This window comes from Calcarisporiella thermophila (genome assembly GCF_041956535.1).
Source record: "Calcarisporiella thermophila strain CBS 279.70 unplaced genomic scaffold VTP21scaffold_4, whole genome shotgun sequence".
Lineage (NCBI taxonomy): Eukaryota > Fungi > Calcarisporiellomycota > Calcarisporiellomycetes > Calcarisporiellales > Calcarisporiellaceae > Calcarisporiella > Calcarisporiella thermophila.
Window position 1 is genome coordinate 1,206,004 of NW_027192194.1, and position 26,649 is coordinate 1,232,652.

At 48.1% G+C, this 26,649-nt stretch overlaps 12 protein-coding genes across 12 annotated transcripts; 3 read left to right on the forward strand and 9 right to left on the reverse strand.

Moving 5' to 3' along the window:
- Window positions 1-509: 509 nt before the first annotated feature.
- VTP21DRAFT_8776 (uncharacterized protein) lies at window positions 510-4,111 on the reverse strand (the record flags this gene model as incomplete). Its single annotated transcript, XM_069399663.1, has 9 exons — window positions 510-1,073; window positions 1,159-1,410; window positions 1,512-2,043; window positions 2,116-2,913; window positions 2,995-3,301; window positions 3,384-3,633; window positions 3,695-3,790; window positions 3,878-3,985; window positions 4,049-4,111. The coding sequence occupies 9 exons, from the start codon at window positions 4,109-4,111 to the stop codon at window positions 510-512; spliced, it is 2,970 nt and encodes a 989-aa protein (XP_069255058.1).
- Window positions 4,112-4,536: 425 nt separating this feature from the next.
- On the reverse strand, window positions 4,537-5,601 carry VTP21DRAFT_8777 (uncharacterized protein; the record flags this gene model as incomplete). Its single annotated transcript, XM_069399664.1, has 3 exons — window positions 4,537-4,807; window positions 4,868-5,094; window positions 5,164-5,601. The coding sequence occupies 3 exons, from the start codon at window positions 5,599-5,601 to the stop codon at window positions 4,537-4,539; spliced, it is 936 nt and encodes a 311-aa protein (XP_069255059.1).
- A 639-nt stretch (window positions 5,602-6,240) lies between these two features.
- On the reverse strand, window positions 6,241-6,869 carry VTP21DRAFT_8778 (uncharacterized protein; the record flags this gene model as incomplete). Its single annotated transcript, XM_069399665.1, has 4 exons — window positions 6,241-6,293; window positions 6,352-6,423; window positions 6,499-6,585; window positions 6,653-6,869. 4 exons carry the CDS (start codon window positions 6,867-6,869, stop codon window positions 6,241-6,243), a joined length of 429 nt encoding a protein of 142 aa, XP_069255060.1.
- Window positions 6,870-7,599: 730 nt separating this feature from the next.
- Window positions 7,600-9,676, reverse strand: VTP21DRAFT_8779 (uncharacterized protein; the record flags this gene model as incomplete). Its single annotated transcript, XM_069399666.1, has 5 exons — window positions 7,600-8,137; window positions 8,224-8,958; window positions 9,027-9,189; window positions 9,252-9,412; window positions 9,495-9,676. The coding sequence occupies 5 exons, from the start codon at window positions 9,674-9,676 to the stop codon at window positions 7,600-7,602; spliced, it is 1,779 nt and encodes a 592-aa protein (XP_069255061.1).
- A 559-nt stretch (window positions 9,677-10,235) lies between these two features.
- Window positions 10,236-10,887, reverse strand: VTP21DRAFT_8780 (uncharacterized protein; the record flags this gene model as incomplete). The annotated part of the gene is made up of 4 exons (XM_069399668.1): window positions 10,236-10,419; window positions 10,477-10,526; window positions 10,592-10,756; window positions 10,822-10,887. The coding sequence occupies 4 exons, from the start codon at window positions 10,885-10,887 to the stop codon at window positions 10,236-10,238; spliced, it is 465 nt and encodes a 154-aa protein (XP_069255062.1).
- A 281-nt stretch (window positions 10,888-11,168) lies between these two features.
- VTP21DRAFT_8781 (uncharacterized protein) lies at window positions 11,169-11,596 on the reverse strand (the record flags this gene model as incomplete). The annotated part of the gene is made up of 3 exons (XM_069399669.1): window positions 11,169-11,256; window positions 11,329-11,474; window positions 11,594-11,596. The coding sequence occupies 3 exons, from the start codon at window positions 11,594-11,596 to the stop codon at window positions 11,169-11,171; spliced, it is 237 nt and encodes a 78-aa protein (XP_069255063.1).
- A 227-nt stretch (window positions 11,597-11,823) lies between these two features.
- Window positions 11,824-12,632, forward strand: VTP21DRAFT_8782 (uncharacterized protein; the record flags this gene model as incomplete). Its single annotated transcript, XM_069399670.1, has 3 exons — window positions 11,824-12,178; window positions 12,248-12,492; window positions 12,567-12,632. 3 exons carry the CDS (start codon window positions 11,824-11,826, stop codon window positions 12,630-12,632), a joined length of 666 nt encoding a protein of 221 aa, XP_069255064.1.
- A 262-nt stretch (window positions 12,633-12,894) lies between these two features.
- Window positions 12,895-14,374, reverse strand: VTP21DRAFT_8783 (uncharacterized protein; the record flags this gene model as incomplete). Its single annotated transcript, XM_069399671.1, has 4 exons — window positions 12,895-13,732; window positions 13,800-14,110; window positions 14,184-14,264; window positions 14,339-14,374. The coding sequence occupies 4 exons, from the start codon at window positions 14,372-14,374 to the stop codon at window positions 12,895-12,897; spliced, it is 1,266 nt and encodes a 421-aa protein (XP_069255065.1).
- Window positions 14,375-14,829: 455 nt separating this feature from the next.
- On the forward strand, window positions 14,830-15,866 carry VTP21DRAFT_8784 (uncharacterized protein; the record flags this gene model as incomplete). Its single annotated transcript, XM_069399672.1, has 2 exons — window positions 14,830-14,961; window positions 15,390-15,866. The coding sequence occupies 2 exons, from the start codon at window positions 14,830-14,832 to the stop codon at window positions 15,864-15,866; spliced, it is 609 nt and encodes a 202-aa protein (XP_069255066.1).
- Window positions 15,867-17,471: 1,605 nt separating this feature from the next.
- Window positions 17,472-20,507, reverse strand: VTP21DRAFT_8785 (uncharacterized protein; the record flags this gene model as incomplete). Its single annotated transcript, XM_069399673.1, has 6 exons — window positions 17,472-18,959; window positions 19,017-19,257; window positions 19,349-19,833; window positions 19,898-19,961; window positions 20,029-20,307; window positions 20,392-20,507. The coding sequence occupies 6 exons, from the start codon at window positions 20,505-20,507 to the stop codon at window positions 17,472-17,474; spliced, it is 2,673 nt and encodes an 890-aa protein (XP_069255067.1).
- Window positions 20,508-21,654: 1,147 nt separating this feature from the next.
- VTP21DRAFT_8786 (uncharacterized protein) lies at window positions 21,655-24,527 on the reverse strand (the record flags this gene model as incomplete). The annotated part of the gene is made up of 3 exons (XM_069399674.1): window positions 21,655-22,311; window positions 22,381-22,782; window positions 22,854-24,527. 3 exons carry the CDS (start codon window positions 24,525-24,527, stop codon window positions 21,655-21,657), a joined length of 2,733 nt encoding a protein of 910 aa, XP_069255068.1.
- A 271-nt stretch (window positions 24,528-24,798) lies between these two features.
- On the forward strand, window positions 24,799-26,557 carry VTP21DRAFT_8787 (uncharacterized protein; the record flags this gene model as incomplete). Its single annotated transcript, XM_069399675.1, has 2 exons — window positions 24,799-25,122; window positions 25,181-26,557. 2 exons carry the CDS (start codon window positions 24,799-24,801, stop codon window positions 26,555-26,557), a joined length of 1,701 nt encoding a protein of 566 aa, XP_069255069.1.
- Window positions 26,558-26,649: the final 92 nt, after the last annotated feature.

The window sequence follows — 26,649 nt, forward strand, 5'->3', positions numbered from 1 at the left end:
GAGAGAGAGAGGGTAAGTGATGGGGCAGATTGCCAGATGGAGAGGTAATGAATGTCAAGAGCGGGCCGGATCAAGGGGGATTGAAGGCCTTGGAGAGGGAAAAGAAAGCGTCCCTGTTATTTTTATTAGCAGCCTGCCAGAGGGTGAGGCAAGTAAAACGAAGGTCTCTAATCAGCTAGCAAAAAATAAAACAGGACAAAACATTCGTTATCCAACAGATGGGCCCCCGGGTCGCAACCTTAGTTCAATCCAGGCAAGATCGGCCAATGGCGGGCGATCAGCAAAGAACGGGGAAAATGTTCCGTTAAGGAAAATGGCTTTGGCAGCGGTGCATGCAGATTGGTGCTATGAATAGCAATGCAGCCTCATTTGCAATCCTCTCCCCAAAGTTCTACGGCCGGCCTCCCCCGCCTCCCCGGCCGCCCCCCTCTCGCGCGGCGGAGGCCGCAGTGTATTAAATAATAGTGGGTGAAATAGGAAGAATACAAAGGTTCAAGTCTTGCATGTCTCTACACGCGACGTCGCTTGTTTTTCTGCAGCTGGTCCAATAGGATCTCCTTCATTTGCCGGGATTCGGGATCGTCGTAAACCACATCCGGCTGGGTCTGTATCAGCCCCTCTTCGCCACCCGCGCTCTTGCCTGCTCCCCCTGTGCTCCCCCCACCACCACCGCCACCGTTCTCTGCTCCTGCGCGTCGCCGTGTTTTGCGGCCGCCGGGGGACGCGGAGGAATCCCTCAGGTCGCCCTCCGACTCCTCCTCCCCGGCAGGCACACTGCGGAGCGAGGCTCGGGTCGTACGCCGGCGCATCCGTCGATCCTTGTTCGCCCGCTCAATCAACTTCTCCACTTCGGCAGAGTAGTCGACGCGCGTCACCCCCGCCCCACCCGCCTTTGCGTCAGCGGACGCCCCCTTCGACTGTGATGAAGCGCTCTGCTTGCCCCTACGCGCAGCCGTGGACGCGGGTTTGGCTGAGCTCTCGGTGCGGTCCTGCGTCGTCACGCTCAAGACTTTATCCGGGTTGTACGTGTGCGGAAAATCGCGCTCGTCCAGACGCTCGCCCGCCTCTTTACACTAGTGGGGAATGGAAAAGGGGGGGTGGGGCACAAATTAAGGCCATCCGTCTCTAACCAACACTGCATGCATCATGGAAATTTACCCTAAATATCCAATACGGAGACACAATAAAGATCCCCTTCTGCTTCGCCATCCGGAACTCCCGAGAGAGCTCATTCGCTCGCGTGCCCTGGTGGATATAGTGCGTGGTAGTGTCGTCCAGCGTGCGTAGAAACCGGGCTCCAAGGGGGGCCGCAGCGTCATAGAGCTCTTGCGCACGATTCGCAAGTCGGCTGCTCACCACGATGGTAACCCCGTAAAACAGGCCGGAGGAGAAAGAGCCGCTTTTCTCTCTCTAGAAGTGGCAAAATTGCAAGGGACACGAAAAAAAAAAGTAAAAATCATGAGAAAATGGCTCTGATGGAGAAAAAAAAAAAAGGATAAAAATAAACTTGCCTCTGTAACCTCAAACGGATCTTCATCAGGGTGCAGCGCCAGCTGGTTCTGGGCCCGATTGTTCTCCGACTCCCCATTTTCTCCGTGGTTCGGCACGGGCTGCTTGGAGCCGGCTTCCGTTTCTTGCGGCGGCCCGACCCAAAACCCCGCTAGACTCGCCATCATACCTTGTCGCGTACACGCTTCAATCCATCCGAACGTTATGGTGGGGGTTTTCCATTCGCGGGCCCGGGTATACTTGAGCCCTTCTGATGGGGCGGGGCATAATAGATGCGTGTTTTGTCGCGAAAAGGTCTCGCTAAACCGGGCGCCTAGATGGGTAACGAGGCGCCTGATGTGCTCCCGTTCTAACCCGGTGTAGCCGCTAATGCTGATAAAGAGTTGCTCAAACCCGGGAATGGGGACGGACACGGAGAGGGGGGTAAAGGTGATATGCTCGTCGGGAGAACAGATACGCTGCTCTTCTAAGCACCGCTCAAGCCAGCACTCGGTAACCACAATGCCCTCAGGGAGAACGAATTGAGACACGTCACTATTCAAGCACATAAGTGGAGCGATTGGTTCAAGGTAGATAGCAGAGGCGCTAAAGTGGATCAATACCAACCTTCGCAATGGAACCACCACGTACGCTCCCTTGTGTCGTGCCACTTCCGATGGCGCCAATAAGAACACCCCTCTCTGTCGCGTAACCTCCCTATTCAGCACCTCAATATGCATATCGCTGAACCCTGCGGCTCCAAAATACATCCCTTGGAAGAGATCGCCACAGACCTGCTGCGTGGGGGCTTCATCTTCTCCGTCCTCGCCCTCCCCCACACCCATGCGATTGTCTTTCCGCTGCAATTTTGTATCGGCTTGTTGCTCGGTACGAGACTCGCTTCGAGTCCTTCTGTCCGAGGTGTCAAACGAGCTTCTCCTTAATCCCGACGCCTTCTCAGGAACGGATGGAGGGACTACACTCGATGCATTATCATTGTCAGCCGTCTCCCTTGTCTTGCTCGTCATTGGAGCTGGCCCAAGCAATCCCTCTCCAAATTTTGGAAAAGCTGGGTTTGCTTTTGAAGAGTCAGCTGCCTTGGGTGCTGCCAACTCCTCCCAGAAATCGGCAACATCAAAATCATATTTTCGTGCTTTCCGAATGGGAGCAGCGCGCTCGGCATAGGGGTTGGCTCGCTTCAATGTCTCAGATTCCGAGGTCAATTGATCAGACTGGTTTCCATTGGCGGGATTGGCGGCAGTGGTCGAGGTGGTCGGCCGTGTATTCGACGCGGAGGACTGGTTATTTTGGTTGTAGAGATGGGGCTCCACGGGGTGTAGACATGAATCTCGGTAACAATTACGCAACCATTGCTCCCGCACAATGCAAGGCCTCTTTTCTCCCGAGCGTATTAAAAGCATGTCACTAAAGAGCAGAAGAAAAAAATACATCCATCGTCGAATTAGCAGAGTCCTCAATAAAGGGTGTCTCGAGGTCGGCGCTTACTTTGCGGTCGGCTTTTGCCCACTGATAACGAAGTGGGTGATCACGCTAGGCCGATACTCCAAGTGCCGCAGCCCACCCCCCTCCATGATTATTTTCTTCAAGTGTAGGGTCTTATCAGGGCCGAAGCCCTCACCCAAGAAGATGTGGCATCCATCAAGGTAGAAGTTATTCGAGGTGGCTATGTCCTGGCCCTGTAAGCCTGCATCAGGCAGGGCAGAAGTCTGGCGCGAGGTGAGAGGCTTCTCGACGGTTTGAACGGGATCGTGGTCCTCAGTATGGAATTGGTAGTTGCGTTCATCGGCACAAGCTACCATGGACATTAAATTAGCCACTCTTTTCAAAAAGGAGTTTTCCCCTCCCCATCATCCCAGAGAGAATCAGTAGATTACCCTTTGTGTCTAGGCTATCCTCAAACCATTGGAGATTTACAATCTTGATGCCCCATTTGAGCGCAAACTCGTATTTTTTCCCCGTGGGGGAACTTGCGATCAAATGCGACACCGCACGAGTGAGATCGGCGCTGTACGCCCCGCCGTTCTCGCGTGTGAGCTGCTCAATCTCTTCACGCTTGGCGCCATTCAAGCCAGTGACGCAGATGGTGAGTCCAGCGAAGGGAGGCAAGAGGTATTTCTCCAGGATCTGGCAACATCATCGAGGCTTTAGCAGAGCCCAACACTATAGAGAGAGGGATAACATTTACCTTGGGTACATCAATTTCTTCGCCTGTGAGCCACCGATCATAGATAGAAAAGATCGCCTCAGGCTTCACCACTTTCACGCTAAATCGGATAGCAACCTGCAACCACAACACCAACAACACCATGGGTGGAGTTAATTCACTTCATGTTTGATACTTATCATTCTCTTGAATGGGAGCCCAGACCTTGTATTTTTCCGAGCCAACGGCTCGTGCTACTACATGCGTTACATCCCGCGTGAAATTAGGATCGCAGTTTCCCCCTAGCTCCTTTACTTTTCGAGAAACTTCGATCTGGGGAACATGGCGAGATAAGTGACCAAGAGCTGCAGCAGAGACCGGAAGAGATGGAATTACCTTTTCATGGAAATCAAGTCCAGTGCAACACATCACTAGATTGGCAAACGGTCTGCTGGGCATACTGTCTTTGGCATTTCTGTCAAAGTCCCTGACAATACTCAATTGGCTCTACAAGACTGGAAATAAAAATTTCGCGATTCAAATAATAAAAAAAAACAATACGCGTTGCATTTTAAGGTGACTGCGCCTTTGGGTCATTGGGTGGCAAACTTCAGTACTCTCCAAGGAGTAGTAAACTATGCGAATTTATGAAAATGGGAAAGAAGAAGAAGAAGAAGAGGAAAAAGAGTAAGCGAATGAATACAAAATGGATAGAAAAACCATGGATAGGGTAAAAAAAAAATGAAGTCAGGAAAAACCTAGGACAAAGTTAGAAAAGTGGACAAAATAAGAGCCAAGAAAGGGTAAACGAGCACACGACCACTGTATAAAATAGTAAGGCAGTTTAGAAAAGAGGCATCTAAGTTTTCTCAACCATGGTAGTATTAAGCGATAATTTCCTCGCTCCTCACTCGCCAAAGCACATGACGTCTCTCGCCAGCATCTAATCCACATTCGCTCAGTGCTCGCCGTATCTTTCTCCTACGTGCATTCAGAAGCGCATCCACACGATCCGAATGAGGGCGGCCCGAAGTGCCGGATTGAGGAGCGGCCACGGAGGCAAGGATGTCTGCCACGAGCATGTCTTGTTTGATGAGAAATTCGCCGACGCTGGCAATCGTCTCGCAGACGGTCTGCAGTAGCAGAATCGGGAAGCTAAGGAAAACCCTATTTTAGCGCGATCAGCGGTTGAAAGACTCAGTCATGCATCCTTACTTTCTGGGATCCTTCAGCAGCATTCTCAGTCGTCCCGATGCCCACAGGGAAGACCATTTATTCATTTTATGCTGCTGAAGCTGTTGCTCACGATGGTGTTCGAGCTCCTGAAGCAGCGATATCCGAATGGCTTCTTCGACACGAGGCGAAAGATTGGAACTGCTGGCTGAGCGACTAATTTGGTGAGAAAGGGCTTGTTCGACGGATGCCAATGATGGCCCATCCACCTATTTTCACAATGATCACGAATTAGAATCGATCGCGAATGCTAATGATCGAGTTCATCCCATCATTACCGGATGCTTGGAGCCGAAATTGCGCATCTCCAAGATTTCCTTACATAAATCCTGCCAGAATGCCGAGAGGGTAAGGGACAAATGGTCTACCCCGGGGCCGTTATTTCTGTTCAGCGCGTCTAACGATAATTCGTCCATCTCCCTCTCTGTCGCCCCCACGCTCTCGACTCCGTTCAATTCATGATAATTTTCCTCAGTGACCAAATCATTGGGGTGATCTGCTTCACTTGTCGAAGGTGACAAGATGGAGGGTGAAGAGAGTGCATCTGGCGAGAGGAGATTCCAGTCTTCCTCGCTGAGGCTCGCCCATTGGCCGCCAGCATGCACCAGGTTTGCAGAGGGAGAAGTCCGAACCCAACCATCACTGAGGGAATCGTCTTCGTCACTGGTGGAGAAGGGGACACGCCTGTGGGGCGTTTGCTTATAGGAGGTCGCCATCCGGGAGAACAAGGAAATGAGAGAACAACGGATGAGAAGGAAGAAGGAGCAGCCCTTACCCCTAGTATATCGGCTAATATGGTAACTCCCAAGTAGAATGGAATCTATAGGTTTTAGGCGAACGATGACTGGCCAAAGATGGTATTATGGTCATATGACTTCACGTCACTTGGCGACTTTATTGTGATGTGTGGGGTTTTACAGTCTTCCTCAAGTGATAGATTCAAAGAAATGATGCTTTTCAAATTGGATAACTGAAAAATAAAGAACAGAGGACAAAGAAAAATAAGCAAAGATCGAGAAAAAAAAATAAATGGAGTGTTAAGATAGAGAAAGTGAACAGAAGAAACAAGCTAAGAAAAAAGAAAGATAAAAATCAAACAGAACACTGCAACCCAGAATACGGAGGATATCTTCTCTTTATAAATAATACAGGCCAGAAGAGAGCGAAAGAAAAAAGGGGGAAAAGAGTAGAGTAGAAAGGAAATATATATAGAGATAAAAAAAAAAGAATAAGCTAGTCTCATATAAATAAAACAGTTAAAAAAATAAAGAAAGCATAAAAACAATTCAAATGCAGGAAAAATAAGCAAACGGAAACCCGGAATAGTAAGTTCGAAAAAAAAGGGTAAAGCCATATTATAGCACTATACACATTCCACATTTTGAGGATGGCCGCTTCTTAGTAAGGTCTATAATCCAGTAAAACGTCAGTAGGTTAAGAACCAGCAAGCGGAAAAGAGAACTTACCATCGTCGTCATCCTGAAGATTACCCCTTATTAATAAGTGAACGATAGTCTGACCCGATTTGATCCCATTGGCTTTTGTAAATAATAAAAATTATCCAATATGAGTTTCTCGAGAATCATGAGAGACAAGTAATGAGGATGGATTACATTCCAGTGTCGTGGAGTCATCTAAGAAGCGCCCCAAGTGTAAAAGTCTTAGATTACTTGCAGAGGGCGGTTTCTCACTAATCCACTCTGGGATTACGGGGGACAATTAGTCATTACAGATCTTCTCTGCAAGTAGTCGCCTCTATCAGCCTACCTTTTGGCCACTGCTCCAAAATCCCCTCCTTTACCTCCTTTACTGTCTGTTGTGTCGTGAAATCAAACGCTGAGCGCTTCCCCGACACAAGCAGCAGTGTGAGAGTAACAAGTGAAGGAGACGTCACTTGCTCCGACAGGTTCGATTGCTCCCGAAGCTGCTCTTCCTGGTTGATCGAGGGTGTTTTTGGATGGTCTTCGGGGCATGATTCTGACATCTTTTTATTTTTTACTGCCACGCCGTGAAAAGACCAAAATGATTTATCCACAATGGAAATGAGAGAAAAAAAAAACAGAATAGAACAAAAGAGGCGTTTTAGATATTAAGATTTAAAGATGACTAAAAAAGAAAGTCGAAATGCACCTCTATTTTGCCAGAAATCAATGGGCAGGCTTTGAAGGCTAATTACCCACCCGACAACATTCCCATTGGCTAGAGGGATCATTGATTGCCTTCTTCCTGCCTCGCTCATAGAATGGAGACGACAGATCCTAGTAAATTATAATAATACATTTCGCTAATTGATAAGATGGATTCTTTTTCAGTGTGCTATTATTAATGAACTCTGAATTCTGTAACGGTCGTGGTGAGTCACACAACTCCTGATTCTCGGAACTCCTCATAACCAGGACATAGTCCCACCAGCACATGCATCAGTCGAGCCTTTCTGATAATGGCTCTGTTCACAAACCCTTGAGCCCTTTTAATTATGCATGGGCTTGGGAATGTGCCCTCTAGAAACAATGGCTACATCAAGAATAGAGGTAACTTGGTGCTATGCCCCGCAACTCAAAGGAGTTTGGAAATAAACCATGAGGCATGTAAAGAGTAAAGAAGGGAGTAAAAAGGGATGCTGCAGCCTTGGGTCAGTGGGGGTCCCAATATTTGCATAGAAAGGGATATAATGCTGGTATATCAGCATTCTTTCTGTGCTTGAGATCCAATCTTCAAGGTTGCCTTTTCATCGCGGTCCCCCTCCTTAACAATTTGGGGTAAATCTTTCTCCACAACCGTATACACCCTGCCTCCCTGAGCCATCCTAGCTCTTCCCATTCTCTTGCGTGGTCTTTCTCAAAATAATCGAGATCTTTGCCACAAGTCTCTGGAATAAGGGGAGTCAAGGCCGCCCCCAACAGCATTACCACCGCAAAAATGCCCAGCGTCTGTGGCAAGAACGCGTGCTGGCCGGGTGCGCCCCCATGCTCCACCAACGAATTGAAACCAAAGGTCGAGACAATGGCCCCCAATTTTCCAAACGCGGCGGAGATCCCATGCGACGTGGCGCGCAGGCGGGTGGGAAACACCTCGCCGGGAAGAACAAAGGTGGTGGTATTGGGGCCGAAGTTGAAGAAGAACTGGAGGAACGCGAAGAGAACCACGAAGAGCGCGGGTGTATTGTTGTGGATTTGGCGAAAGAAGATCGAAAGAACCAAAAAGATGACCGCGAGCATGATGAACCCGATGTATTGGATGGGCTTGCGGCCTCTACATTGGGACAGAAAGAGGTGCGTCTAGGGTTAGTTCACGCTCTCTGAAGGAGGACAGCTGGCAGGACACTCCAGCCAACTTACATTCGCTCGATGAGGAACACCGAGGTTATATAGCCAGGGATCGCGCCCAAGACCGAAATGATCAAGTTGCCCACGGCTTGTCGAAACAAATCGTTCCATGGGTCATCCCCCCCCGCAAATCCGGTCGCGTTCAGAACGAAAGCCTGGTTGAGGGATAGCCCATAGAACGCCACGTCGAGCAAGAACCACGTCCCTGCTGTGCCTATGAGCACTCTCAAATTGGCCCAGCGACCAAAGTGGTCGAGGACGCATCTGCGGTGGGATGCTCTTCTCTTCTTCCGGTCATCGCCACCTTCCTCTTCCGGTTCAGCTCGAAACTCTCCTCCTGCCTCTCGCGGGGTAAGTTGGCTCTGAGGCTTTTCTTGATCTTGCCGCTGCTCCCCCCTCTTCTCCTGCATCTTCTTCCATTGTTTCTTCGGCACTCTCACGCTCTGATAGGCCATCTCCCCAAGCTCCATGTCGTTGAGAACATCCACGGCATACCGCGGGGTTTCTGGCAAAACCAACCGCTGATACACCGTTAGCATCGACGGTACCGCACCCAACCCAATGCACATGCGCCAGACATAGTCAATGTTGAACTGGTCAGCTTCAATGGCGCCACGGAAAGCAAGAAGAAGGAGCACGGTAACGAGCGAGGCGACAAAATTGCCGATTCCCTGCATCGAGAAGACCACCGCCATCATCTGACCCCGACGGCCGCGAATGGCCCACTCCGAAGTAATGGTGGCGGACCTATTGGCAGAGTAGAGGGGTTAGGCACTGGGCTGAAGACATGAGCTAAATAAACATTTCACTATTACATTGGGTAGTCTCCCCCTATTCCAACTCCGAGGACAAACCGCCAAAAGAACAAAAAGGATATCGCAGAGAGCCCGCGCACTGTCGAGGCTGATGTGGCACAAAATAGGGTTGACACGACTATAATAATCAGCTCCACACCATAAACCATTTTTCTCCCATAAGCTGCCGCATTTATCAGACATTAGTATCGAACACGGAATCTTGGGGCGCATGGGTGAAATTACCATCGCCAATGCATCCAAACATAATCTGCCCAATAAGCGATCCAAACGTCACCATACCCTTGAGTGGGCCTTCGATGGAAGCTGGCATCTTTCCATTATTATTCGCAAAGTAAACATATCCCAACATGGGCACTGCGAGGTTCATAATGAAAATGTCATAACTAAGAATAATAAATAGATTAGACACCAGCATGAGTCCCATGGTCTATTGCCATAAACAAGAGGAGTGTCAGGGAACTTTACGCGTCGGTGAAAAACCCAACCGAACTTATTAGGACGGTGCGGATTTGCTTCCATGTTAGCGTCTCCGGCTGGTCGAGGGTCTCCAACGGTTGACGGCGCGGTTGGAGAGAGGAATGTATCTGTGCAAGTGGGGAAATAGTAGGCTCGGAGGAATGGCGTCGATAGGCGGGGTGCGATTGCATGCTTTACAGAGGCGGTGAAAGACGGATAGAGAGGTTGCTCCCAGACAGAGGAGATATATTGCATTTACCAAAGAGAGTGGTATTACGATTTGTATTTATCTACTCGGGCCAATACACTTGGCGTGCAATATCCCTCTTTCCGCTTCGGGAGAAGAATCGCCCGAGGCATAGAGTATTTGCACTCAAAAGGGTCTAGGGCCCCCTCCAGGGTCCTACTGATGGGGAATCAGGCTGATCCCTCGTGTTCCCCCTAGGGCAACACAAACACGAGTAGAAATCAGGCCTGATGTGTGGGTTTGGGCGAGCTCTACCTTGTGCCGACATTTGCTTTTTTAATTCAACTCCACCCAATTTACAAGCTGGAGATGGCAGGATTTTATTAGATTCGGTCGGAAGAAATACAATAGGGCTGCTTTGCTGAGCTCGCTTTTCCACACAGAATACACCTGAGTGCATTGGCAATAGTATAGAATTAAACATCCTGGAGCTCCGGCTCCTCTAAAGTTTAGCCTACTCACTTCACAAATACGTGTTAGCGCCGGCAAAAGCATCTCTTGCTTCAGTGGCAAGCCATCGAGCGCGCCGCACTCTCACCCCCGAACAAATAGAATCCTATGCCCGTGCCAACCACCATGCTTATCATGAGATAAGCGTTGAACGTCATGAAAACGAGCATGAGCATGAAGGAATAACCAACGAGAAGCGCGTACCATATGCTCCTCCATAACTGCTGTCTTTTTGTGCTACAGATACCAAGCGGTGAGGATTTTGACCACCAAATAAGGCGCTTATCAGTTTACCTGTGTCTTCTACTGCTGCTAGACTCGCTGTCCACGTAGCCCTTCTTTGACTGCACGAAGAATGGGTATTAAGAGAATCCCTCTCTATTTTTGCCAAGGAAAACTAGAGGATTACCTTGGTGACCTGCTGGTCATATCGAGATGAAAGCATTTTCAACCATTCATATCCCACTGCCAATGCAGCTACAGCAAGGCATGACAACACCATGTCAAAGGCGCCGTTTATTCTCCACCAAGAGAAAACAACACAGACCCCCTCAAGGTCATAGTTAAATATCATCTACAACCAAGAGAGCTAAGCGTAGGATCATAATAGACTCTGAATGCGTGTCAAGGAGCATTTACCTTCATCGAGCACATCATGGAAGGATCCATGTCATGGCCCATGTGATGCATATGGCTGTGGTCCATTTCTCAAATCGCTTCGGAATATTTGCAGGATAGTGGGATAAGAAAAATTAAACTATATGCGTGACTATTCCCCAGTTTCTCAATTATTCGAAAATAAAAAAAATACGTGTTCATCCATTATTCGAGGCATTACCTCCATTCGCAAAAGAAATACTGGAAGATGAGAATGGGGATAGACATATTAAAAAAATAAACATGTTTTATTATTATTATGTTCTTTTACACATCCCACAAAAAACCCATACTATTCGAACAAGAAAATAGGAATGAAAATCTACTCTCTAGCCTTTTGTGAACTTTCCGTAGATATGAAGAGCAAATACTGAAGCAATGAACGCCAGAGACAACACAAGAACCACAACGGGATCCCTACACGTAATAGAGGCAGAATTACTATCCAGTACATAACCATTCATCCAGAAAGAGATGGACAATCATTACACTCTAAGTCCAGGAGAATCATCGGTATAGATCCTCATCATTGTCGAAGTGCTACCTCCATGTGCGCCACCTGATGACGAAGAGCCAGAACCAGCTGAGGTGCGGGCGACGGCACGGCGGCGAACGGTACCCTTGGGAGTGTCAGACTATCGAAGCGGAAATAGAAGAGAGGATACAAATTGAGATGATGCAAAATGGATGCAATCGCGCCGCCGGACGAAAGATTTCTGGGATTTGATGAAGAAGCCCAGAAAGGATCACTTACCATCTTATATTATTCCGGAGTATAAAGAAAGGATCGAGCCTCCACCAATTTGCAGACAGAAAAAAAAACTACTTTTTGGTAAAGCAGCGAGAGTCAAGGGGGAGAATAAAATAATAGTGAAAATTTACCGCTGGCGACAGATGATTGCTCCAAATACCAGTTAAGCCACCCAAAGACCCTACAAAAAATTAAATAACGAAACTCGACAGCCCAGTATAAACAGTTCGACCATGGCCGATCATCATTACGATCCGAATACCGGCTACGACCCTAATGCCGCAGCATACTATGCTGATCCATCCTCCTACGATCCCAACTCGGCCGCCTACTATCAGCAATATTACGCCAACTACAACTACTATGATCCCTCCTACTACGCTCAAGGTGGCGAATCCTCGAGCGGCGCAACCTACGATATTAACGCACCTATTGTAGATCCTTTCACTGCCGCTCCAAAAACAACATCGAGCACAGGCACAGATAAGAAGGGGAAGAAGGATGGCGCCGAGAAGAAGAAAAAGAAAGTCATGCGCGTTGCAGGTGGGGAGATCTGGGAGGATCCCACCATGGAAGAATGGGACGAGAGTTAGGATCTTTGCTTGGGCTCGCATTCTCGCGTGCATTTTACTAACACTTTTTTCGCTCCCTTCTTAGACGACTTTCGGCTGTTCTGCGGAGATCTAGGGAAGGAGGTCACCGACGAAATGCTTGCTCAAGCATTTTCCAAATATCCCTCCTTTTTGAAGGCCAAGGTGATCCGCGATAAAGCGGCCAACAAGAGTAAAGGATACGGCTTTGTCAGCTTTCGAGATGGGGATGATTTTGTGCGCGCGTTCAGAGAGATGAATGGTAAATATGTGGGAAACCGGCCCATTAAGCTGCGCAAGAGCACGTGGAAGGTGAGCATCTCAACATTTGGTGTGCACCAGGCCAAGGGGACCGGGATGATTCACACTTTGTTTTTGATACCTAGGAAAGAACTTTGACGACCAAGAAAAAGAAAGAGGTCCAACGACTTGCCCCATACGCAAAACGGTGACCTCCTCCCCTCGCTATTCTTGTAGACATCCATTTCCATCTCTATACACCCATCCTCTTCCCCTTCCCCTCCCCCTCTCTGTAATCATAGTCCCGCCTAATTCAACAACAGGTTAAAACCTATTATATTAATATCCATGAGATAACTTGTGAAGGTTATAGAACATCGGAGAAGGAGGGGAAAAAATGGTGCAATTAGAAAAACATATAGGTATTCAAAAACATTTCCAAGGGGACATCCCATTAAGATTCCAAGAAAGATATTATTCTCTATTCTCCAGGCTGTTTACGAGCCATAATGCCAGCATCACCACCCCGCTCATTAGCGGGATGGCCAGCACTCCATAGCTCCAAAAAAGAATCCGCGTTATCTCCTCCTCGTACGTGTTCTCCACCTGGACCATCTGGATAAGGTTGATAGCGGTTGGACTACATCCCAGTAATATCATCGCCACCACAAAGGCTGGATCGTGGGCAAGCGGGGAAGCCCCTTCGCCCAAGAGGGAGAAGAGCGCCACCAGAGGGATGATGATGAGGGGCATAATGGTGCGGGCAGCGAGGACAAATTTCACGGTCAAGGCCACCTCTCTGGGATTTCGGGAGCTAGGCGAAGGATGGACTTGAGCAGCAGAAAAGTCGTTGATTTGCGCTCCAAGCGTGACGAGGATGAGGGGAACAGCAGCCGACCCGCAGGCTTCGATCGCCTTGGTGAAGCTCGCGTAGACGGGATAGCTGGGGTCGTAAAAGAATTTCTGTACCCCTGGGATGAGTGCAACTAATATGGCCAGTAATGCAGCATAGATAGGAGGATTCATAAAGGAGAGGAGCGAGTGGATGATCCTCGAAATGCAAGATTTAGTGGATTGTAAGAGAGAACGAGTGCGTGGATGCTGAGGACGGCTATATACAAGAAGAGGGTCCGTCTCGCCCCTGAGTAGCGAAGGTTGTTTTCTAGCTACCTCGGTGGGAAGCTGCTCTAACGTTGTTGGAGAGATGAACGGGTATGGCTCGGCTTTTTCGGGAGGCGCGAGGAGTTTGTATCCATAGCTCCAGCGCAGAAGATTGCTGAATATACCATAGAAAATGACATAGGACAGGCCTCTGCTCAAAAATTCAATCGTGTTAGTCGACGTCGCGGGACCAAGGGGAGCAAGGGGGGAGGGGTTACCTTTCTACTCCCTGCCCACTTCTGGTTTCTCCTATTATGGCACTATTCTGCGCCAAGCTTTGCATCAGCGCGATGGGCAGCGAATTCGCATTAGTCAGTACAATGGCGGCGGTGGCAACACGCCGATGCTCTTCCGAGAGTTTAAAGATCCTCGCCCCAACCTGGGCAATGAGCCATGCTAAACAGAAAAATAGACCGTAAAACATTGGTATCGGCCAAAGAGCGGTAAACGATGTTGGGGTTAGGGTAGGCGCGATCTTGGCAAAGAGCAAGCATGGAGAAAACATATAAAAGTTGACGTTGGAGAGATTCTGTTCCAGGTAATGGGATGGGTTAGAGGCCGCGAGGGTTAGCATGCGGGACGATGGAACAGAGGACGGATACCTTCTGGGCCGTTCTAGAAAGAAGGCCTTGCCTGGCTAAGAAGAAGCCAGAGCCTGTGATGACGGCCACCTCGCATAACGCCTGTTCCAAAGAATTCCAAGAGCCTCAGAAAACCATAGGGGGAAGGGGTGAAAGCATGCGCAAGAGCCCCTTACCTTGAAACTTGTGAGTGCATATTCAAAAAAGCTCATTAGTCGATGGCTCGCAGATAACTTATAGATGGGAAGCTATGGGAAGTGATTACAAACGACCATGGAAGCATTCTCGAACCACTCTCCCCCACAGTTCCTTTTGATTCTCATTAATATTCGGTTCTAAACTAAATTTGGCCAATAACGGTGGGCGACTGCAAACACGCAATTTCGCCAATAAATTTCCTCTTCCATGCTTTTCTGTATCGAAGTCCAAGCGCATGGTCAGATGGGAGACCATTTCTACATGCTCCAAGGATTGCGACAAGCCGGTACTGTAGTAAGAGTCTCTGTACCGGGTTGGTTGTCGCTGCGGTGCTTTATTTCTGAATGCGAGCATATTCTAATAAGGAGTTTTCTCTTGGCCGAGGATCGCTCAGGAGGCGTAGCAAAGGGGTGCAATAGCGTGCTCTTTACATAATTGGTTTTTTTTTTTCCCAAAGAAGTGTCCAAGCATGGCGCTGCCGGCTTTTTATCTAAAACGTGCCCTTGGAATTATCCTTTTCTCGCGAATTGTCCGACAGCCGGAGCCTAACTTTGTCGACATAGCCTATCAACTTGGCGCAACATTGACGCTAACCCTGGATGTCCTAGGGCGCCTTGCCCTGCAACCCTAAAATGCTTTGGTAAACATGCCTATTGGGGCCGGTTAATGGCGGCCGAATTATGCGCAAAGGCCACTTTTATTCCACCATTGGAAGAGAGGGGAAGTCTGCCACATTCCCCACTCTTATAAAATTACAGGCACCAGAGCAAAAAAAGGAAAAACAAAAACAACATTAGGGAGGCGTCAAGAAAAGATGTTAATAAACAAGCCGGAGAAGCAATAGAAAATTCAACCCAGTCAAACCATTAAAAGTGGAGAATACTATGAAAACAATCATATCTACATATTAATGCACGTAAAATAAAAAGGTAAGCCTCTCTTCGATGCCGCGCGCTAATACTAGAGGAGAGTGGGAGAGAGTAGAAGCATGGAGGAAGAGCAGCTCTGAACATCAAGACTTCATTAAAGGTGGTGGCAGGTCCTCTTGTGAAAGGTCAGGGTGGTCTTTCGCGAATAAGCTTTGTCGCAGTCGCCAATGTCGCAGCGGTAGGGCTTCCTACCGGTGTGAATGCGGCGATGACGGGCCAGAGAACTGCTGTCGCTGAAACGCTTCTCGCAATGTTCGCACTGGTGAGGCCGCTCACCCGTGTGCGTGCGCACGTGCACGGTGAGGGCGGAGCGTTGGATAAAGCTCTTACGACAGCCGCCGATGCAGCACTTGAATGGGCGCTCGTCATTGTGGATACGGCGGTGCCGCGCGAGGTCCGAGCGTCGAGAGAAAGCCTTGTGACAGCCGTGCCATTCGCAGCGGAAGGGCTTCGTGATCACGTCATCAATGTGGATGAGCTCGAGGATGTCCATGGGAATAGAGCGAAGCAGCCAACAATGTCAAATGAGTGGAAAAGGGTTTGGAAAGGAGTGGACTCAGAACTAAAGCAAAACTAACGGGCTAAAAGACTAACCAACGACCGAACAAACAGATTGACTGACTGGCAGGCTGACAGACAAACTGATAAGGGGCTAAACAGTGGAGACTGAGGGGGCTACCGAAATACAACTGACACTTATTTACAAAGCTATGAAAAGAAAAGAAATAAAACCGAAAAAAGCTGTGCTCCTCCATGGGCCTATATATATATCTGCTGGAGGGGCGCCACCGTTTTTTATTTCTCTCTCTGGGGCTAATCTCAGAGAATGGTAGAGCTGCAATTATGAGATGGAGACAGATGGCAGTTTCAGAGAGTCTAAGTTTATATTGTATGTGCCAAATAACGCGTCGTTGCCTCGTACTGGCTGTGTCCCCCCACCATGCCAATCCTTTCCCCACCCTGTTCTCTGGAGAAGATGGCGATAAACAAGGAGAATGCCGCGACTTTTTGGAATTTAAAGTTTCATGTAATTATTTTTGTCCTCATTGTCCATCCTTCGCTACTTTTGGCGCAGTTTGGGCCGATCCTAAGGGATTAATTTGGGGAGAATGAGGCCTGAGAGTTTTGTTCGCATAGCAAAATAAAACAGAAAAGAAAGAGATAAATTTGATCTCTGTTTATGGTCTCGCCACACTAGCTAGAAGAGTCGATAAGAACGTTGCTCTTTCGCGATATGGAATTGCTTGGCCAAGCTCTTCTAGCCCTTAGAAAGCGCTGCCCACTCTCTCAACAGATGCATCTCCTTCCCCTTCCCCTCCTTCCCCTCCTCCTGTTGTTGCTTCCCCCACCCGCTCCACTTCCCCACCTCTCCACCCACACCAGCGCAATGGTAATGCTGCCCAAGGTAAGGAGTAATAGCGTGCTTAAACTTGCATCCACAGACGGTGCTTCCGCTAACCTAATAACCCTGTGCATCCCGCGCCTATTGAGAGGGGGGAGGGGGGATGGTGGGGAAGCGGAAAAGACCCAGACCGTTTTAATAAAACTTGGATTTTCTTTTTGCTTCTTCCCTTAATAATCACATATTGCCACATTCGAAAAAAAGTTCCCCGCAAAATATGGGTATATGGCAAATCTCCCTGCCTTTTCATAAAGACTAAATCAAGCACGCACCGCCAGGAGTGGGTGGGGGGTTAAATTAAGCACTTCTTCTGGAGAGAAACCGTGCTTTTACTATATTAGATGATGCTGGCTCCATTGATTTGAACTAAATTAAAAACGTCGCTGCGTCACACTCTTACCCTGATTGGAAAAATAAATTAAATTTCTTCCGATTTGGGAATATTTGATCGAATCGCTGAGCTTGAGGTAGATGTAAAAATAAGCATATGAAATTGGATCATCTTTGATACATGAGCTCCAACTGATACATTTTTGCTCAGCTCGCCAGAGGGGAGAGGGAGGGAGACGGCAAATGCTGCTGCTGATTGAACCTCGTGCAAATGAAATTTTATTTTAACGTCTTGTAATCAACCGTTTAATTATTCAAAGTTTCCACCCTCTTACACAAAATAGACCCACCGACAAAGTAGAGCCAAGAATATGAAAAAAAAAGCAAAAATAAGGGGAAACCAGATCCAACCTGACAAACGAACACAAAAACAAGTGTCCTGCTAGTTTTTTACGCCATAAATCTTCTTTCTCTTAGCCATTCGACAATGTCGTCTCGATCCCTATCGCTCCACCGTGCTCCCACACGAACCATCTCTATACTCTGTGCCAAATGTCGCGAGTATTCTCTGGTGTCCTTTTTTGAAAAGAACTCTTCAATCTCCTTGGCCTTCGCCTCTGTTGTGAAGGAGCTTGTTGCAATCTTGACTACATATCCCAACAGCTTCATGGAATGGTTGTATCGACCAAGGAGTAAATGCCATTTCTGTTGGACAAACTCCCAGAGTAGGGCACGGCTCTGAGGGCAGGAGGTGGACAAAGCAACATAGACATGATGTATATCTTGAACCTTCACTTGTGACCCCTGGACGGTCAGCTCTAGGAGGCGCCGAATGAGCTCAGGCTGCTTCGTGTACCCGAGTGCTTGCAATGCTGCAACCTTCTGGTCGGCTAAAGGGGCTTCATTGAATATTTTCAGGACTGCCCCGAATTCCCTTTCGCCTCCGTGGGCGACCACTATCTCATATGCAACTGCTCGAACATTCGGGTGCAAAGCCGTCTCGTCTTTCTCATTGACGAATCGGTCAAATCGTCGCTTTGCCTCCGCCACTACGTCGGATACGTTCGCATGACCAGCGCTGCGAAGCATGAGGGTCCTCAACAAAGTGGTCAAGTAGTCTTCCTCCTCCAGATAGTCCCACCCCAATCGCCTTGCCAAACTCGAATAGAGTTGATGCTGAAAGCCTCGTAAACTCTTGCGCACTTGTTCGGGCTCCTCAAAGAGTACTCTAGAAAGTGTGCTAAGGCGCCCAGTGATCTCCTTCCACACAATATACTCAGTCTCCTTTTCATAGCATAAAATCAAGCTGAGGAGGTCGCTGGTACGCATGTGCCCACTCATGACCAGTGCCCCCGCGTCAGCTAAAAGCCCGACTCGCTCCCTCGTTGATTCAATTTCTCCTAGTTGCACCGCCATGCCCAATCTAGCTAAAAGGTTAGATGTGTAGAGGACGCGGTAGAAACCTGTGTGGTCATGATTCAATTTGAAGTATCGTTCCACACTTCCCTTCACAGGCAACCCACGCAGGCGCACACTTCGCTCCATCAATATGGTAGAGTGCTTGGTCCACTCCTTTTTATTGTACGTCCCACCAACCGCAATATTCAAAGGAACCCACCACAAAATCCGGTCCTCTTCTGCTTGAACATCTCCCGTAAGGAGATATCTGTGCTGCTGGATCGACACCTCACCTCCCTCATGCTCAATCACTTTCAGCACTGGATAGCCCACTTGCCTTGTCCATTGCGACATAAATGAACCCACATCCACGTCGAATTCTTCGCTAAGAGCTCGCCACAAATCCTCGGTGGTGGCATTGCGATAGGCATGACTTCTAAGATAGCGCCGAACTCCATCCAAGAAACAATCTATCCCCATCCATTCGCTGAGCATGCGAATAACCGATGCTCCTTTAGCATAAGAGATCATGTCGAAAATCTTTTCCAAAGATATTAGCCCATACGGAAAAAAAGTTCTTTGTGTCCCGTTCATTACCTGATTAATTTCCGCTGCCGTGCTCACCGGGACATCAATCGCATGAGACGCACGCATAGCGTCTAGTTGTAGTCCATTCTGCATTACGTCCATAATGAACTGGGTCCATATATCCCAATCTGGGAAGATTCGGTCAACGGCGAACCAGCCTGCCCAGGTAGCAAATCCTTCGTTGAGCCAAAGCTCATTCCACCAAGTCATGGTTACCAGGTTACCAAACCATTGATGCGCCGTCTCGTGGCTTCAATAAGAAGGTTTATGAATAAAATATATATTGTCTATGATCAGTATCAGCAACGGTCGCACATATTTTCGGAACGAATGCAATTTACCAAATCACTGAGGCGATGTATTGCTTTTGCCTTGCATCGGAAGTACTCTCATCATATAGGAGAAGGTTCGTTCGGTAGGTCACTAGACCCCAGTTCTCCATAGCCCCCGATTCAAAATCGGGTATGGCAACTTGGTCGTACTTGGGCAATGGGTATGGAGTTCCAAATGTCTGCGCAAAGATTTCCAGCGCCTTGCATCCGATATCTAGTGCAAACTGCCCATGCTCTTTGAGTCCTGGAGGGGTGTACACCCGACAGAGTACGGGTTGACCGCCGTTTGGCTCTCCTGTTGTGGTGGTCTCGATATATTCTAGCTCGCCAACAATGAAAGCGACCAGATACGTGCTCATGACAGGAGTACGTGCAAAACAAACCTCTTTCTGGCAATCGCCAATGGAAACCTCGGAGAGAATGTTCATGTTGCTGAGGGCCGTCATATGTGCGTCAACTACCAAAACGATATCAAATGTTGCTTTAAGAGCAGGCTATCGGATTGGTGACACGTATTAGTGCCCTTGAGCTTGGGGTGCGATATTCGGGCCTACTTACCTCATCCCAACAAGGAAAAGCACGCCGAGCATCTGTAGCTTCAAATTGCGTCGACGCCATATACCTTTGGATAGAACATTAGGGGATTCTCCGATGTTCGTATGGTGTGTATTGTATGCCATCTAACTCACCTCACTTTTTCATCCGCGTCTTTATACGAGCTCCGATAGAATCCCCGCATTTGGTCATTGATCTTTCCCGCAAACGCCAGTTTGACATTTGCTTTGGAACTAGAAGGAAGTGCTTGCACTAATCTTAGCTTCACGACTTGTCGGTCTTGTTCATGGATAATCTGACTAACATCTTGGCTCTGATAAGTCTTTATGGCAAGGTTTGTCACAGTAGCCGCAGTAACCTCAAGGTCGCAAGCATTCAATGCTATCTCCGTGGTATCTTGGTGGATCTCAATCCTATTATTAACAACGATTCATAAGTAATCTGTGTGGAACCATGAATATCTATGATGGAAGGAGAAAAAATTTCTGGAATCTCACTCCACAATCTCTTCGCCCACAAAAGAAAAGTCGGTGAAATTAGGTATTAGCTTAAGGCTATAGTGTATAGGTCGTACGTTAAAGGGGAGGTTAGCCCCTTCTTGGATGGAATTCATGTGCCAGAAGACGTGAAATTCTGCTTCCTTTGAGGTAAGTCTTCTTGGAATGAAACAAGTTTATTCTGAAATGAGTAGAGTCAATGTTGCAATTAGCTAGTCGTGATTCTGAACTATGTAACAGCTGAAGGCGGGTACACAGGATAGGAAGAGAATAGATAGAAATTTGTCCGACTGCCAAGACAGAGAAAGGAAATTGTTTAATTATTAGCAAGTGGGAACTATTTCACAGCAAAGATCAGTTCAGATGACTGTGGGAATTTGGATTTCTGAGCAAGATGTGACAAATAATGATAATAGAAATACATATAAAAATAGACGCGATAACTCTAATCTTTATGTAAAATAAGTTTTCGACGCTTGTGACTGTGCTTGTGCTTTTGCCAGTGTTAGTGCTTAATCAAAAAATAATAAAAGCAGAACGGGCCATCTGTAGATAAGAAAAAAAGCACTCACCCAAAACCATCTTAGGCTTGCTTGCATAAACTATCATGTGGCCATTCTAGGGCAAAGTGGAGCCAAAATGGCATGCGATTAAATTGCATTCTCCTAAACTCAGTGAGAAGAATTTGCCAAGAATCTATAAGCCATATCACCCGCCAGATCTGGATATCCTAAACTTGCCAGTTGTTTTATCTGCTTCTTACTGCGAGAGAAAGCGGATCACCGTCGCTGCAGGGAGAAGGAGCGTGAACAAAAGGCTTCAATCTGAGGTCTATTCTTGTTAGCTGGAGAGATTGACTATGACAATGGCCAATAAGATAGTTCATTTTGCAAATAAAATAATCCCAATAAAATAAAAAACATGTAAGAATCAATGCAGCAAGAGCAAACGCGGATATTAAAATGGAAAACATGGCAAATAGAAGCTCGAAGATCGAAATATAAAAATGATTAAAAGAGGGGGAAAAAATATGAAGATATTGAAAATAGTTTAAGCAAATATACGGTCAACATTTATACAATAGGATAAGGAGAAAAAGAAATAATAAGCAATGAATATGGAAAAAAACCTATATTAACACGAGGAAATAAGAGAAAGCGAATAAATGAAATAAATACAAGAACAGAAGGCTCTGCATCAAAAGACATATTCAATGTTCGGTTTATCGTCCAGAGTTCCAAAAACGAGTGTGAAAAAAATTCATCAGGGGGATATTGCTTGGATCGGCTCTAATCTAAACTTCACCTCCTGTAGTCTGCCGGTAGGCTGCCAGTCCTCATATTGGGCCTGGAGACGTTCCAGCTCCTGTCTCAGCTCGTCATCTCCCAGAATCTTTCTATCATCCATGATGCCTCGCATGGCCCATGGCAAATAAAAAGGGTTGTTGCGCGAACGGACGCGAAATTCCCCCGCTCGCAAACCCAAGTTGTGATGCGAGGGAGTAGGCCCTTCGAGGAGGTATCGCACGGCAAGCGAGTACACCTCCAACTCTTCGTATATAGTCGAGTGGGCTTGATCGCTATAGATGGACCCCCCCAAGGCCTCACTCAAGTGTAGAAGGAGCCCATGATCGGAGATTCCATTGTTGCGGAGTCGTAGGGCAAACACAATCAGCCCTGTGAGGAAGTCGGCCTGATAGATATGCGCGTCGATATACACGGCGCGCAAAATCGCGGGATGATCGATGCCGTGAATGATGGCGGAATAGAGCGGCACCACTTGGTCCTGCATCGACCCGACCAGGACAATCTTGATGTTGGCGCGAAGCATGACATCGAGGGCGTGGAGGAATTTTTGCGAGATGTCGGTTGAGAAATCCATAAAGTCAAAGAGCTCCCTCGCGGCTTCGCCTTCAAAATACTATGGATGAAAATACTGCATCAGCAACCGGGGGGTATACAGGATTTTTATCAAAGCCTTTTTTTTCACCTTCACAAATAAATTGCTCTTTAAACTAATAAATGGCCCGTGTCCGATTCCAGCCATAGCTAAGAAGCACATCTGTTGACGCGCAGGCTGTATTTTCCTTTCTTCTATCAGCTGCTCCACCAATAGGGCCGACACAGGTGTTCCTTGGGAATGGGCGACGATGAACACCACATCTGCTTCTAGCAAATTGCGGCACCATGTTTCATTTTGGTAAAGATTGCGCTTGAGAAGTTGCACGCGATCCTCGACTTTGCCTTCGCCTTCGAGCGGAATCTGAGAGATGGAGTGATCCGGAATGGCAACGCCGTAATGGTCACGGAAGTAATTGGCAAGTGCACGTTTGAAATTGAAAGCGAATCGGGCAGAAGTTCCTGTCGGCTCGCCAAGCACAGATCTCACCAACTTTGCAATATTAAATTCCCCAGGTCAGTGAGCATTCGAATTGGAGTTGGAGGTACAGTCCTTCTACTCACCTTATGTGGGAACCACCCATGGACTGCCAACACCGCATACTTTTTGTCTAAATCGGTGCGCGTCATTCCGCCCAAATAGCGGGACAATTTTCCCTCTCGGCCAGCGAAGAGTCCGTTGACCGCGTGGAATGCATATTGCACGAGTGTATTCGGCTGCGCACGTCGCGCATTGGGGAACTGATCCTCGAACCGCGGCAACACTACATTCTTTTGATTTGCCCCGGCTCGCAATCCTGATCCGAACCATCCAATGGTGGGGGCAACAAGTGGCCTATTTGCCTCTGCCAAACTCTGCGTTTTATTGCTAGAAGTGTCTGCCATTTCTGCTTTATTAATTGGTTCTGTGGTGGAGGTGGTTGCGACGCTTTGTGCGTCCGCCTGCTGCTCAATGTGTGCAGTGGCGGTGACAGACCGTCTGCTGAAAAAAGACAACTGCCACCAATGAGAGCTTTCCTCGAGAGCTTGCTGGTCCTCAGCTTCAGTGGTGGAGGTTTCCGCTTGAGATTCCATAACCGTAGTCTCTGCGGTCGTTGTTGTGGTGTTATCCTGCCTCTTTTGCCCCGAAGTCTCCAAGGTTAAGGAAGCGTCTGTCGTGACTACAGTCTCGGTGACTTCATTGCCCGCTATGGATCCTTTCCATCCCCATACCCAACTCCCTCTCGTTTGTTGGGCTGGCACGGCAGGAATATCGTCGGTCGATTGCTCTGGCTTTCCTTGGGATGCGTCGACAGGAGGTGCAGGCGGTGGTTGTGTAGAGGCCGTAGGAGTAGCCTCGATAGGCTTCTCTACGCTTCTACCACTCCTAACGGATAAAGCATCGTCCTCAACTACTCGAATTTTCTCTTTCAGCTGAGCAACACTAGTCGAGAATGTTGCCGTCTTCGAGACAACATTCCCCGCGGCACTCGTATTGCTGATCTCTGCGATCCCTTTCGAGCGCGACATCCACGAGCTTACGGATGACCCAGAACCCGATCGATTGCGCTTTGCAGGTGATGAAGAAAATGGCACGGGGGTATTATTCATGCTCTGACTTGGTTCTGCAGAATAGGGAGTAGCAGAAACTCGGCCGATGGGAAGGGAGGGTACGGATGATATATCAGAGATCGGCTTGTGCGCAAGAAATGCGGTGAGGAGGGAGGCAGAGGAGGACTGTTTTGTGAGGGAATGATTTGGCTCGGGGGCGGGGACAGGATTATGTTGATTGTGAGATCCTTGCGGTAACTCTTTTCCTTGCTCTTCAGCTCCCTTTATGATCCCTTTCCCAGCCTCTTCTTTATGCTGTTCTGGTAGAAGCCTTTCTGAAGATGTCGAGGATAGTTGCAGAGGAGAGATACGTGATGAATGGCGATGCCACCAGAACCAAGCCAAGCCCGACTGAGCTGAGGCCATGGGGGGTGCTTTCGTGGAAGAAATGTCATCATTTTTTTCTTCTCCATTCGGTGTAGCAGTAGCGGGTATAACATCATGTGATGTATTAGCCATAACCGTATCCTCTTCTCTCACTGGAGCTCCATTAGCCTGTTGCGGTTGATCAGGTTCCTGCTCAGCTACGATCGTTTGCTCAGTTTCGCAGTGGTCCGGCGGATTTAAGCTATCGTTTGGGCTTGGTCCATTCTGGTGCGAATCAGTAGAAGTAGTGCTAGTACGATTCCACAGAAATGAGAAGGCCATTGACAGATATAAGGAATAAGAGAATATGAGTTCGAAAGCGGACTGAAAAGATAGAGTGATGGATCATACGCCACTGGCTAAAAAAAAAGATCGAATTCAGATGAAATCCTTCAGCCCAGAATTACTCGGTGAAGCAATAAAAAAGAAGCGTAAGGGTTTTGATTATTTTTCTCACTCTCAAGCAAGCTCTGAACTACACAGTCTTCTCCCACACCCATATCCTAGCTGTGTTTTATTTTTATTTTCCTATCCGAAATACAAAAAGAAAACAATGGCTTCGCAGCAGCATGCACGCTGTAGTACCCCTTGTTTCGAGAATTGTCACATTCACGGAACACCCAATCTCCACTACCATCACCACCACAATGTACGTGTCGAGGAAGAACTCCACAACAAAGCCCACATTGACTACTCCAAAGTCTCCATTCTTTGGAATCCTCCTGTGCCTGTCATGTATGAGGAAGCCCTGCGGAGTGAACCCGGGACCGTCATCTCGGCGTCGGGTGCCATAGTCGCCACCTCCGGAAAGAAGACGGGACGTTCGCCTAGGGATAAGCGTATTGTGGACGAGGAGGAATCCAGCCAGGATATTTGGGTAAACTTGCACGCGCTCCTTTCCATTAATAAAATTTAATTCTCTCCATTCCTCTTAGTGGGGACCGGTTAATATGCCCATTTCGGAACGTGTTTTTATGATTAACCGAGAGCGAGCAGTGGACTATCTCAACACTCGCGAGCGGTTGTATGTCTTTGATGGATTCGCGGGCTGGGATCCAAAGTATCGCATCAAAATTCGGATTGTCGCAGCACGCGCATACCATTGTCTATTTATGCGCAACATGCTTATCCGTCCGACACCCAGCGAACTGGAGACCTTTGGAGAGCCAGACTTTACGGTTTACAATGCGGGAGCCTTCCCGGCAAATCGCTATACAACCGGCATGACCTCGACCACAAGTGTTTCCATCAATTTCAAGAGTAAGGAGATGGTGATCCTGGGGACCGAGTACGCGGGGGAAATGAAAAAGGGCATATTTACGGTGATGCATTACTTGATGCCAAAGACTGGGGTGGTCTCCCTCCATTCGTCTGCGAACGAGGGGCGAAATGGGGATGTGACGTTGTTCTTCGGGTTATCTGGAACTGGGAAGACCACGCTCTCCACCGACCCTCAGCGTCGACTTATCGGGGACGACGAACACTGCTGGTCCGAGAACGGCATCTTCAACATCGAAGGGGGGTGCTACGCCAAGTGTATTAACCTCAAGGCTGCCGATGAGCCGCAGATCTACGGCGCAATTCGATTCGGGAGCGTCCTCGAAAACGTCGTGCTCGACGAAGAAACCCGCGAAGTCAATTACGCCGACTCCTCCTTGACGGAAAACACCCGCGCCTCATATCCGATCGAATATATTCCTGACGCGAAAATCCCTTGTCTGGGAAACCACCCTAGAAACATTATCCTACTTACCTGCGATGCTTTCGGGGTTCTTCCACCCGTGGCCAAGCTGACCCCCGCGCAGGTCATGTACCATTTCATCTCGGGATATACGGCCAAGATAGCGGGGACGGAGGAGGGCGTTGTGGAGCCAGAGGCAACCTTTAGTGCTTGTTTCGGGCAGCCCTTCCTCGTCTGGCACCCGATGAAGTATGCACAGATGCTTGCCGATAAGATCTCCCAGCACAGTGCGAATGCATGGCTCATTTCCACCGGTTGGACCGGCGGCAAATATGGGGTTGGAAAACGCTGCCCGCTCAAATACACGCGCGCCATCATTGATGCAATTCATAGTGGTGAGCTCGCCCAAGTGGAGTACGAAACCTTCCCGATCTTCGATCTGAAGATTCCTAAGAGCTGCTCTGGAGTTCCCTCGGAGATTTTGAACCCTGTCTCGGTGTGGAAACACACCTCCGGCGAGAATGCATTCTACGAGCAGCTACGCAAAATTGCTAACCTCTTTGTCGAAAACTTTAGGTTGTATGCGTCAGAAGCCTCGACGGAGGTCCATGAAGCTGGACCCCGCCTGTAATTCACTTCTATGTATGTTATCTAGTATATATGATTCTGTATATGTATGTTTGTAATCAAATTGTCTTTGTTCTGTCCCTTTTATTTTGCATC